We start from the raw sequence: 12,944 nt of genomic DNA on the forward strand, positions 1-12,944 counted from the left end.
TGGGCTCGGCCTGGGCCAGAGGCGGGCCCGGCTTGGAGGCAGGGAAGCTTCTGGCAGCTTCTCGAGGGAGCCGTCCCTGCGGCCCCTACCCCGCTACCAAAGCCCCGCCACACAAACCCAAAGCAATGACAAAATATCTATCCAAAATATCTATTTATAGCAGTATCTCTCTATAGGGGTGTCATGCACTAAGATCTATATGAAAAGAAATGCTGTGAGAATATCAGAATACCTGACTATCCTCCAGTTGTAGAAAGCATTTAAAATATATCTAATGCTATTATGCCCCAGAAAAGCACTTGCACATGATTTATTTAAAAGGACTTACATGCCTACTTGAAAATTAATTACGTATTTGACTTCAGACAGCCAAAGACCAACAGTTTCAGCAAATCAGGACTGAGTTGCGTAACAAGAGGAATCTCAAAGCTTGCTTCACCTGATGTTTTCCTGGGTATGTAAAGGCCTTTGAAGAATGCATGTCTCCTTGCACTCCCTTTACACATTTACTAATTGAGTTTTATGGAAAACACAACTTTCCTTTGATCTTGAAGCCACTCAAAAGTTATTTAAAGCCCCTACCAAATATACTCTGGATGCCTGCAGGTCAGTTTTCGATGGGTCATAATTCAGTAAATGAAAAACAACGTTCACAAAAATATTTCAAAGCACTTCTCAGTGCAGGGTACTTTTAGCAAACCCAAATTCTCTAACCCAGCCATTTTGGAATCAGAACTGCTGAAAAACAAAAACCAAGTCATAAATAGATGTATATTTAACTGGAGGAAACAATTTGTTACCCCCTCTACTGAGTGCTGGCTGAATTAGTTTTCCTTAAACTTAAGAACAGAACAAAAGAAAACAAAATAAGGGAGTTCTGTCCTGTAGCAGCGTGTCTTCAGATATGAACTGAATCTAGAAGAGAGACCTTAAAGGCAGAAGCTTCATTTCAGAAAATTATAACTCCCTGATGTTGTAGGATTAGAATGGATATTGTCATACAGCTTTTATTTTATTAGGTTCTGTCGCTTCCACTAAAACAAAACAAGGTTTTATTAGCCAATAAGATCCAGGAAGAGTGGAGGGATTAAAAAAACAATTTCATAGCTTGTCTTTCACTTCAAAACAGAGTCATCATCAAGTGCAAGAGTACAATTAACAGATGCTGAACATAACCTCTGAATACATTAGCAGCTTCTTAAACAGCTAACAAAAAGCCTAGTGTCCTAGGTCTTCCTTCTACCAAAACCCACCCATTTGTTTTATTTCTACTTAATTTTAAAAAATAAATCAAAGCATGTGCTTCCCTTAAGATGTGAGCTTATGTGTGAAAATATATGTCATCAGATTAATGTTCTGGGAATCTTTTGACAAAAGGGGAAGTTGGATAGGGATTTTTCCTATATGATTTTGCCCCTTTAGCTCTTAGAAGGCTCTCCTTAAAAGTCTGTTTGCCTGACTACTGCCACTGAAAAAGCAGTAGCTAATTTGGACTTCTAAAGTCCTACTATAAAACAAAGTCATGAAACCTGAATGTTTTGAAGGAGACATGATATATCGATCTTCTATTCCGTGATACATCCAGCAGTGCTAGAATGCATCTCTAAAGCTATGACCTTATTGCACCTTACTGGCTTTTCAAAACTTAAATACCTAAAATGAGAAAAATTTCCAATTTCTTTCTCTTGATGAAACTGTGAAAAGCAAAAATACTAGAGCCTTAATATCCAGATTTTTAAATAGATTTAATGATCAATAAACCTGCAGAACTGCAAAATCTCATTTTTGAGAATAATTTGGAAAGCATAGGTTACAGACAAATCGTTTTGCTAGTGTAAGATTATACGAGAGTACTACAACTTCAGAATTTCATAAATAATGGCATTCATACCTCAGGGACTGTAAAGGGCTGTTCACCAAGTGTTTTGAAATGAATAAAACTGAAGGAGGCAGGTGAAGGACTTACAATCCCAAGATTTATTATCTGTACAACATCCAAAGCAGGGGAAGGAACATCGTGTCTTCTCCCTGACCTGTTTCTTTCCCCTTTTTTGGATGCATGATTTTTATGGTTGGAAAGTAATTTCACTCCCCTTGGATATTGGGATTGATAAACTGGTGAACATAAAGACTAACAGCAATTTTTTTGCGATGTGATGTCAAACAGACAGTAAGTGATCATCAGCTCACAGAACAGTCAGTTACTACATTTAGAAACCTAAGGTATGTGTAATAACTTCTAGTTCTCATTTAGACTAGATGGAGATCAATGATATAATTTAAAGCACTGAGCTATTTACACTGAGGAGGAGTTTGACAATACTTCATCCCAGAGTATTTTTTCTACACTTTTGTTCAGAAAAATAATTTTGAATGTTTTTAAAGTCAAAGAGGAATGTGTTCAACAAAAGGGATTTTTAAAATCTAAGTCTCATTGCTCCAGTTTGAAGATAAACAAGACAAATGTTGACCCTGCAGCAGTAAAGGTTCATGACTGCATGTGTAATAAGTAGAAGCTAAGAGCCAGATGTCATGAAGTCAACACCTTTCCTTGCTCCAGGGAAAAAGCTGGTGATAACTAGAGAAAAAGCTAGAATTCATTGCCTGTTCAGTTTCAATAAATTGTAAATAATCCCTGGTTTAATGATATAAATCGCACACATCTTACTGTATGTTATACAAAAAGAAGCTAATTGAGCAGTCTAGAAACTTACCCTGTGCAAACCATGCATCCTTTTTCTCACTCAGTCATAACACATGTGTTATTTAAAATGCAACAGGAATTGTCAGTCACTTAAAAGTCTGATATGCAGTCTGGTATTACTACATGGGAACAAAACAAATGTCTTACAACACAGAGAGTTGCTGTTGATAGAACTGAAAGGTCACAGCACCAAATACAGGTCAACTCATTTTCCCCAGTTTTAGTCAGTAGACTTGTGGGAGAACCGGCAGAAGATTTAGATTATAAAAAGAATATAGTGTACTCTCTGTGAAAAATTGAAGAGTTGGCCTCTTCCTTGAGTTTCAATATTTTAACAAAGAAAATAAGAGGATAATTGTAACTTTTAAGACAGACTTGACAAAGTACCTCTGGGAATTCCTTCCATGAAGAGGTGCTGAAGCCTTAAACCAAAGAGCAAGAAGTGATGGGGCAGAAAAAAGTGTCAGGACAGGACAAAATCAAACGATATGAAAACATGTCAGTAGGTGCAGCAAGGTCAATATGAAGAGTGGCTGAAAGGGACCATCTGAAGAAAATCTACAGCAATGAATAGATGGCAAATCATGGGAACTGACAAATAGACACCCAGTGATCTTTGTAATGAACCAATGGGAGATCTCATGGAATATTTAATACCAGTGATAAAAAAAACTTGGCCAAGAGTTTTGAATCCAAGACTATACAATATGAAATCAAACAATACTAAAACCTTGTTATAAGTAGTGGATAAAATAAAAGGGAATGGACTAATCAATTTCATCATTTAAACAGTAACTATTGCTAGAATGTGAACTTCATTAATACCGGTTTATTTGGTTGATGTTACAATGAGAAACACAAGTTAAGCACTTACAAATAGTTCTGTTTTGCCTTTGGTATTGTAATCTGCACGCTATTATGAATATTTGATCAAGCTGCAATTTCCATTTTGCTTGTAAACTGTTCCCCCTACTGCCTTTACCCTCCAGTTTGAACCAAGATATCAGCAGAAGTTACTCGAAGACTAACAAAAGAGACCATTAACAGCTATTAACCTTGATAATCTTTCATTCAATCAAAAGGTGTACAAAACAGTATTTTAGTTTTTTTTTTTTTCCTCAGATGAACCAGATGTAAGGTAGGTGATGATGGGAAGCCACTCAGGGGAAGTAACCTGACTACATATCCATCTTGAATCTGGATTTATGTGCAGATATGGTTACTTTCATGCAGATCTCTTGTGTCTACACATGGAGTAAGTAAAGCATGAATAATTTAGAAAGGACTTTCCAAAGTCTGTATTTTACTTGCTTTATTTACACCTAAGCACCAGAAGGAATGATAGTAATTCAGAGACTTTGCAGATGTACTGGAACACCAAAAGCATGCCACAGGGGAAGACTGGGAGACCTGAGACCAAAGTTTCAATTAACTGGCTCCATAGAATATAGCGGCTGCATTCAGAAACATCAGCTTGGTAAATGTCCACTAGGAGGACTTGAAAAAGGATTTTTAACAAGAGATTGCACTAATTCATTTTTTCTCAAAGTAATCTCGTGAGCTCAGCATCCTGCCTTAAATTGTTGCTGCTTTGCATTTCTTCTTATTACATGCCTAATGATATGACCTTGCAATAGGAATGCTTATTAAATCTACAGCTAAATGTATAGATACTATCTTTTTATTTTGGCTATAATGTCTTTGACTGTTGCAGACCAAGTGTCATCTTGATCTTTGTAACTACTAAAGGCTATTTTCCAATCTGCTGTTACTGCTTGAAGATCTTGCTACTTTTTCAATTTGACCATTTGTTGCCAATTTCTCTGAACCTGTTTTTAGTATCTGATGGAAAAACATCATTGTGTGGAGCAGGGCGTAAACAACAGTATTAGATATTTGCTCTCTTTTTTTACATCAAGTAGTACTACCCCTATGTTACTGTACTTGGCACCAAAGGAGCAGACCAAATTGTCTGTATAACATGGCTAATAAATGATTGCAGAGAAATCCCATTGTCTTGTGCAGCATTCAGATGTACCTGTACAATAGAGTGTAAGTAGGTAAATACACTCAGGGGCTCTTAGATTTTGCACTTCTAAGCAGAGACTGAAAGATAGGACAAAAATAATAAATAGGAAGTCTTTGTTTTTCAAGTGTATATGTGTATCTGAGGTAAGTAAGTGGAGCGGTTAGGAGATTTTAACTTTTAACAGTGCTGTAATCAGAAATGAGATCATCAGTAGCTTTAGTTGAAAATACTACTTCTGATTTGATGGCATCATCCTCAGATAGATTACTCAGCAGCAAACAATATAACGTACATTTCCAATTCCCATCATCCAAGATTATAATTACTAAATACTTTAAAAGATAGCTTGGGTACAGAATTAGGTAAGCTGAAAAAAGAAACTAGAAAAAACACTTGCCTTGAGTATCAAAGCCATCTGCACTGCAACTAGTAAATTGTCAAGAGCTTTTAGACATGACTTTTTCCATTGAAAAACCAAATTGGAAATTGCTTTTGGGAAAAGATCGGTTTGAAAAATTTCTTAACCAGAAATGCTAGAAAAAAATTTTCAAATATTTGCAATGTTCCACTTTGACATTTTCAAAATGAAAATTTTTAATTTTTGAATGGAAATAATTTTTGTTTTTTTAAATGAAAGTTATAGAAATTAAAAATGAAAATAATTGATCAAAATAAAATGTTCAAACAAAACAAATTTAAGAAATGCATCTATTAATTTACTTGAAAGTGAATGTTTCATTTTGTAAAAGATTTTAATTTTTCATTTCACTTGGATGAAAATTGTAAACATCTTCTAAAAATAATTCTCCTATGATAAGAAATCCATTTTATATCCAGTTGCAACATTTAATACAGAATTAGAGAGAAGGCATAAAGAAAGTTTTAGGACTGCTGTGAATTATAATGATATGCTATGTCCCCTAGCAGCTATTGAAGAACTCTGTGAGAATTTGTATTCTCTGTGCCTCAGGCATGGTATTTAGCCTGTATCTTGCCTGCATGGAAATGGGTTAAAATTTGATTGCAACCAGTTTGCAAGTCTTGCTAGGCAAATATCTTTGAAGATGGCAGATTACCCAAGTAATTCGAGAAGATAAAAAATATAAAAATAAACTATGTCAAAGCAGGCAAAAATTCACTCCTACGCATAGAAGAAAAGGGAGAGAGAACCTGAGTAAAGAATTTTCATAAATGAATTAAGTTAAGAATAAGGATACAATTTTCATCTGAACTAAAATCAATAAGCTCAATCCTTGTCTGTCATTTTCTACTGCTTTGAAATTAGCAGTTATACCAGTGCTGAATGTAGTTCAATACTCTTTATAATCTAAGACATCAATATCTAAGAAAAAGGAAGAAATAAAAGAAATCAGATAGAATGCTTTCTGCAGAAGTCAGCCCTCTGGGGGCTTTCTCAAGCTCATAATTCCAATGGAGCACAGTGCCAGCTACATATTATCTAGCTTAAGCAATCAGGTAAACTCTAAAGTACTCTAGCGATATGGACTGCAGCATGAAACAGAATTTTGTCTCTTACTTTCAGGCTGATACTTTCTCTCCCCCGTTTGTGAACAGGCCTGGTTTTATTTCTGTTATATTATTTGCATGACATTTTCTAGTGCATAAAACAGTTTTTAGCAACACTGGAGACATTTCCGTTGCTATCAGTGTAGTAACATATCATTAAATGAGGGATCTGAACTGAAATATACCTCTCTTTTCTCGAGTGACTAAGATATATGAAACAAAGATAAAAAAGAAGGATCACAGTGCATTATGTCTTCTGATAGTAATTTTCCTGACAATACTTGCTAGCACGAGTTCTTTGGTGGGCTCACTATGAGCAAATTAAAATAATATTTTTTCCACTGACCCCCTCTACAAGATGTAACTCTGATTTTTGCAATCTGTTGTATTGTGAATTCTTTCTTTTTTTTCTTGATGTCATTAAAGCTAGAGAAAGTAAATAAGGTAAAAAATAAAAGCATTTGTATGTTGGCATTTACTTAATAAGTAATAAAACAGCATTGTTGAAGAAAGCCCAGAATGGATAGCTTGAAGATGGGCATTGGAGTATGGAACATGCTAATTATTGCTACTGAAATAAAATTACAGTGAGGTGAAGACAAAACATCTGCATAGTCAGTATTATAAGTACCTTTAAGACAGCAATTTACAAAACTCAATCACTCTTAATATCTTAAGGACACAGATAAATATCCATATTTTGTGTAAACTGAAGACGGTTATAATGTTAATGTCTTTCACAGGAAGAAATTAAATTTCAGAGCTGGAATTAGAGCTTAGGATTCCGTTCCTATGTTCATCAAAATTTCTGACACAGACCCCACCTTCCCTTTCTGTTGGGGCTGAGAAATGATTAATGCTCCCCAGCCATTGACAGTGTGCAGGTAACAACACAGAGGATGTAATGCACCACAGGAACCTCAGACTCTCCTTGTCAGTCTGTTTTTTGTTTTAATTTGATATAACCATGAGAAATGTTGGTGGGCCTTCTGAATGACATGTTGGTCACAAGCCATACATTGAGATCCACTAGTTAGGTAAGTCTGTAGGGCCTTTTTCTAGCCTTGTCTCTCTAAGTCCTCAGTAAACTACAGCTGAATAAAACAGAGAGCAAACAATCTCAGGATTATTTCATTATTTCAATAATGAAATGCTATCTGCCTTAGATAGTCAGAACACAAGTTAAAAAAAATGGTTTTACAAGACTCTGATGTTTACAAGTATTTCACTTTTGTTGTGTTAACCACAAAGGTGTGTTTTCTGTCACCACTGAGCAGCCACCAGGACCTCTAGTGAACTCTAGACAGCAGCCATGAGCCTTTATCCCTACAAAGGCTTTCCGGAAGTGAACGTGTGGCGACACTTGCACAGCACTTTCCTGTAGAGCAAAACCTGACAATTAAACCAAAGCTAAGACAAGAGGGTAACACTTAATACACAGAATAGACATGCCTATAAACATAGCACATTAGCAAAGGGTAAGATCCCTGAAACACAAGGGGCATGTTATCTCCCTTAGAAAAAGGCCAATACACATACAGGATTCATGAGCTTCTGAAACTTATTTTCAAACAGCTGTGAAATGGCCTACATCCCCAATGAGATGTTCTCAACTGAAGGTAAATACCTCATAGATGAGAACAGGGTCTAAAACAATTGTTCAGGTCTAATTCCCCTCTGTCCCCACCATGCACTTGGACAAAGATAAACAGGGATGTAAGAGGAGATCCTGCTGCTATTTTTCTAATCCATCCTGCTTCCCAGCTCCACATCATCTTTCATACTGTCTACACCTTCTCATCAGATCTTCCTCTTTTCCCTCTCTGTCAATGATCCTCCTCCACACAGCTACAGAGAAGCCTATCCCAAGCCAGCCTCTCCTTTTTCCCCTTGTACTCCTATTTTCTAAATGAGAATATTTTTTCTCAGTCTTCTATATTCTGATCTTATCTGCCCCCTAGAAAGAGATTCTGATCTAATCTCCCCCTCAGTGATAAAGAATATGTGACACTATGGCAAATGCTGAGTGACACAGTGTTTTGAGTACATTTGGAACAAAGCAAAAAAAAAAAAACCCCAAACCCAACCAAAAACCCAACCCTACCCAAAAAATTGATAAAGCCTTAAAAAAAATTGGGATAAGCCTATCGCTTTGGAGAATCTGCCTCTCAAGAACTCCTTATTTGAATATATCCACATTTGGAACATTAGCCAAATACAATAGCTCATTTGCACCACATCTGAGAGTGAACTGGTGCTATCAGAGAAATATGCCCACATTTTGTACTATACCTGACCACTTGCATTAGCCTGGTGACTTGAGAAAAGCAGCCTTTCCATGTCTAGACATTTTTTAAAGTGGATATAATTTTACCTGCCCCAATAACTCTTTCAATACGAATTCTTGAAGGATCTATCTCCTTTGCAAACTCATGGACAGCAAGAGATGGGTCTTCATACGTGTCTGGATCAATATATGTTTTGATTCCCGGGAAACGTACTGCAAAAAAGAGAGAATACTAGAAATCAAGAATTCTTTGATATTCATGCACTGTAACAACATGGTTTTCTCTTTTTTTTTTCTGTTTTTTTTTTGTTGACTAGACAATTGAAAGGATTGGAAATAATATACTAAATCTCCCACATTTAAAGTTCCAGAACCCAATAGAAGAGGATAATGACCCCAAATTACTAATGCTTGCTACTGGTTTCACAGAAGCCAACTGCAGAATGCACATGAGCTGTCCTTATTTGCTGTCAGCACCAAGGTTTTCAAAGATTGACTGAGCACAGACTTAAATGTTTCCTCTTATCCTTCAAGTGGCTTTTTTAGGTGAGGCTTCTGAGACATTAAAGAGCTGGGTGTTACAACTCCATAGACAGAGGATAAGCCTCTGCCAACCTAACACTAGCAAAAGCATTCAAAAGTACTGGCTAAAACTGTAAGCAAGGTCCTGCTGGACTCTGCTCAGATCTCCTGAGATGTTCTGGGTGACTGAAAGCATGGATACTTCATGACTGCTGCAGTGCATTGTTACATCAAACATCCTTTCAGCTTGCAATGATAACTGATACCTGTTGTTAGCATAAAGAATGGAGGAAATACGGGTGTTAGGTTCTCTAAATGTTATTTATGCCTCTAGTTACTGTCATATTTGCTAGCTACATGGGTCCCAGAGTTTATCCTGTCCCACAGGAACAAAAAGGCAAAGGCCTTTAGAAAACAGTCTTTGGTAGTCAAATGATAAGATAGTATCCAACTCTTATGCTGTTTTGTCTCTGTCCCAGCTGAACACAAGCATCTCCTGAGGTATAGCATTTCAGGAAGGAAAATTTAGAGGACAATAAAGTTTTTGGAAGCTTCTCCTTAGGAAAAAATAATAGCCCTAGCTAAGTTTTAAGGAAAATGCTATTTTGGGTAAGACAAATTACTTTTTTTTTTTTTTTATTGTAAGCATTTCCTTTCCAAATGCTATTTAGTGTTTTAGTCTGAAGAGGCTCCTTGGAATCTCTGCACTTAGCTCACATCCTTAAGGAATGCTTCAAGTACAGCTGGTAAATCTGGAAAATGCAGCAAGTCATGAGAGAAAATACGAGCTCTGAGCTGGTCACTTGAAAGGGTGTCTACAGGGACACCAAGTGAGGGCTCAAAGATATGGGGAAAAGCAGATCCTCAAGACTAACAGTGATTACTGCCAAAGCAGTCTATATTCCCCTTTGCTGCTCCTTGGGCAATTTAGGCAATCTGTCCTTTACTTTGAAAACAGGGCTTTCTAATTCACTCCTTTCATTTAAGGGTGGATGGCTGAACTTCCTTTTGCCAAACAGGTCCAGTGCTTGAGATCCTTTTCTCTGAGGATGGGTCCTGGAGGACTGTGCTGCTTTGTTGTCTTCTGATCAGCTGGAACAACCAGAGACCCAGGTGCAAGACGAGAGCAAAAATATCCAAATGCATTTACAAGGCTTCGATAATTTCTGTCTGCTTCCTTGGAGATGGCCGTGGCAATAGTGTGTTGGTGCCAGATTGCTTTGGCAGGCTCCAGCAAGCCATCATTTTCTGGCATGGCTAATATCCCTTGTGTTCTTGAGTATAGCATGTCCAAGAACTTATGTTGTTTCTCTTGGACTATCTGGATGGGTATTTTTTTTAGGCTGCTGGCATGTGGTGATTAAGTTCTGGAAAACTTTAAATCCATTAACAGAAGTTGATGTAGGTAATGCATCAACTTACCAGGATAAGAGGAGGGTACTGCAGGTTGGTCAAGAGAACCTCTTTTAAAAGAATTAAGTACCTCTCAGCCTTCTTCCTCTTATCACTTAGTGGCTAAGTCTAAAGCAGCTCATTATCTGATAAGCCTAAATGCATTAGGTGAAAAACACATGTTCTGAACACATGAATGTGGCTGGACTTCATTAGGTGGTGTGCAACAGCCATTCCACTGCTGATAGAGTACACGCACCATACAGAAATGGGGAGGAGACCAGACATCATGGGATGTCATGTTATCAGCAAGATCATGGACACTTTTCTGACTCCCTTCAAAGAGTTTATTTCCTGAAATCTTCCTCTGACTCACACCGAACTTCCAAGGAAGAGAGGAAGGATGAACAAGAGATGGTTTTCTTCTGCACACAGCGGAAGCATGGGGTATAAAGCGTGGACATGACAAATCTGGGAACAGGAACAGGTGATGCTAACAGTGCAGGTTTTGCAGCGCAGCTTTTTTTTAAACAGCTTCAGCCAGTCCAGGAGAGGTCACCCTTATACTGATCCCAGCAGAGACTGTGCAGCCCCACATATTGTTTCAAGTTGAGATGCTGGATACCAAATCTATAGGTAGTCAGCAGCCAGATGAAGATTGCTGCTAGCATGAAGGAGGTACTTCTTATGGAGGTGCTGAGTGCTCAGTGTAAAGGAGGGAGTATTGTTGGCAATACAGCCTTAGCTGCTGGGCTAAATCACAGTAATTTCTCTTTATCCTTGGTTCTATGGAGCACATACATGAGTAGAGACTTGCCCCCTCAAGTCTGATGCTGAGATAACTGCAAATGAATGAGAAGCCTCTGAGATGAAGCTTTGTGTCACCATGAAATACAGTCATCATTTACCCTGGCCAGAAAGTCACTGAGTGAGGCTTTTCTCAAATTCAGTCACGGTCTCAGAGGCATATATCAAACTCTCCAGCAGGAAGGTTTTTGTCTTCTTTCCTTTCTGACCATGTTTGGAAACAAATGACAAATCTTCCTAGGAAGTATCCTTTATGGAGAAATGTGCCCTTTTCCTTGACAGAAATAGCCACTTGGCTGGATATAGTGGTGTCACCTGAAAAAAGATTTTACTTTTGGTGACTTAACTTTTGTCTTGATCATAGTATTTCCAGGGATGTTATAAAAAATGATCAAAAAATATAAAATTTAATAACCTTTGTATAATACCTTTTGAATAAATAAAAACTTTAAATTTTTACTCTAACGTAAAACAGTGAGACTAGTAATTTAAACTGAGTAGCTAAACTAAACCACATAAACTAATATACTGCCAGTGAGAGATTGCCAGGATTTTTCTCTCACTGTACTGATCAGTGAGCAGCAACATGAGGGAAGACAACCCATTCCACTTTCTATTTCTTGTGTGGCTGGAAGCGTAGATCCCTACAGCCAAAGAGAACTGGATACAAATAAGGCACATAGTCACCAAGAGAGGAATTTTGAGGCAGAAGTTCAATATGGTCCAGACCAGCTGAGAAATTCAAAGAAATATACCTGAAAAACTGATAAATATTATTAATAGAATACCAAAAAACCTTATTAACTAGAGTGAATTCAGTTAAATTCTTCAAGGGGACATACAAATAAAAATAGACACCCTCGATGGTGCAAACAATAAGGAGCTATTCAGCTGGCCAGTTTAAAACATCAAGGGCAGAAGTTGTACAGGAAACCATGAACTTTCTTCATTTAAAACATGATATAGATACTATGTAACACAGGGTTGAATGACTTACAATGTCCATTTTGCAAATGAGCCCTTCTTTTCTCTTCAGATTTCATTTTGGCCTTTATGTACCATTGGCACCTTTTAAGAAAAACAAGTGAGGTTTTAATTAAAATACTTGTCATGCACAAAATAAATGTACATTAAGTTTTATCCACACTTTTATGAAAGCCAAAAGCTTTGCATTTGGAATATATTTTTAGTTATGAATAGATTCCAAAGAGTCCTGATGCTTTAATAAATTATTACTTCCTTGCATTCTTGTTTGCATACATTGGTTTGTGCTAATTAAACCTTATCCTATTAACTTTCATATCCAGTGGGTCAAAAAAGCTCATAAAAAAATCATAAGATAATAGTTTCTATGACTTCACCATGTTTCATAAAAAAAGAAAATCTTTTTTCACATCAGGACCATTTTTTTCCTGAGTAGCTCGATGCAGTCTGAGCCAGGCACTGGCTTCTTATTTCTTCTAAGATAGCAGCTATCATATAGGATAAACAATATGTAGCGTGCTATGTGAGTACGATGTTTTAGCATGTGCCTGTATGATTGCTATAAAATTGCAAATCCTTGGCAAACAACACAAAACTGTGGATGTTCATGAATTGTTAGCAACCTCACCTGACAACGCAAGGGTATGCTGGAGAAAACTGCCACATGGCAAGCTTTCAGGTTCCCTGTAATG

At 37.1% G+C, this 12,944-nt stretch overlaps 1 protein-coding gene across 5 annotated transcripts in view; it reads right to left on the minus strand.

The window, feature by feature from the left end:
* EPHA6 (EPH receptor A6) overlaps positions 1 to 12,944 on the minus strand; it is a 529,864-nt gene that overhangs the window by 118,845 nt on the left and 398,075 nt on the right. For all 5 annotated transcript variants that reach the window (XM_069785494.1, XM_069785492.1, XM_069785496.1 and 2 more), the window contains 2 exons: positions 12,266 to 12,336; positions 8,635 to 8,760 (listed from right to left, as the gene is read on the minus strand). In XM_069785494.1, coding sequence (XP_069641595.1) covers positions 8,635 to 8,760; positions 12,266 to 12,336 — 197 coding nt within the window. The remainder of the gene's footprint in view (positions 1 to 8,634; positions 8,761 to 12,265; positions 12,337 to 12,944) is intronic.

Source organism: Haliaeetus albicilla, chromosome 6 (genome assembly GCF_947461875.1).
Source record: "Haliaeetus albicilla chromosome 6, bHalAlb1.1, whole genome shotgun sequence".
Taxonomy (NCBI): Eukaryota; Metazoa; Chordata; class Aves; order Accipitriformes; family Accipitridae; genus Haliaeetus; species Haliaeetus albicilla.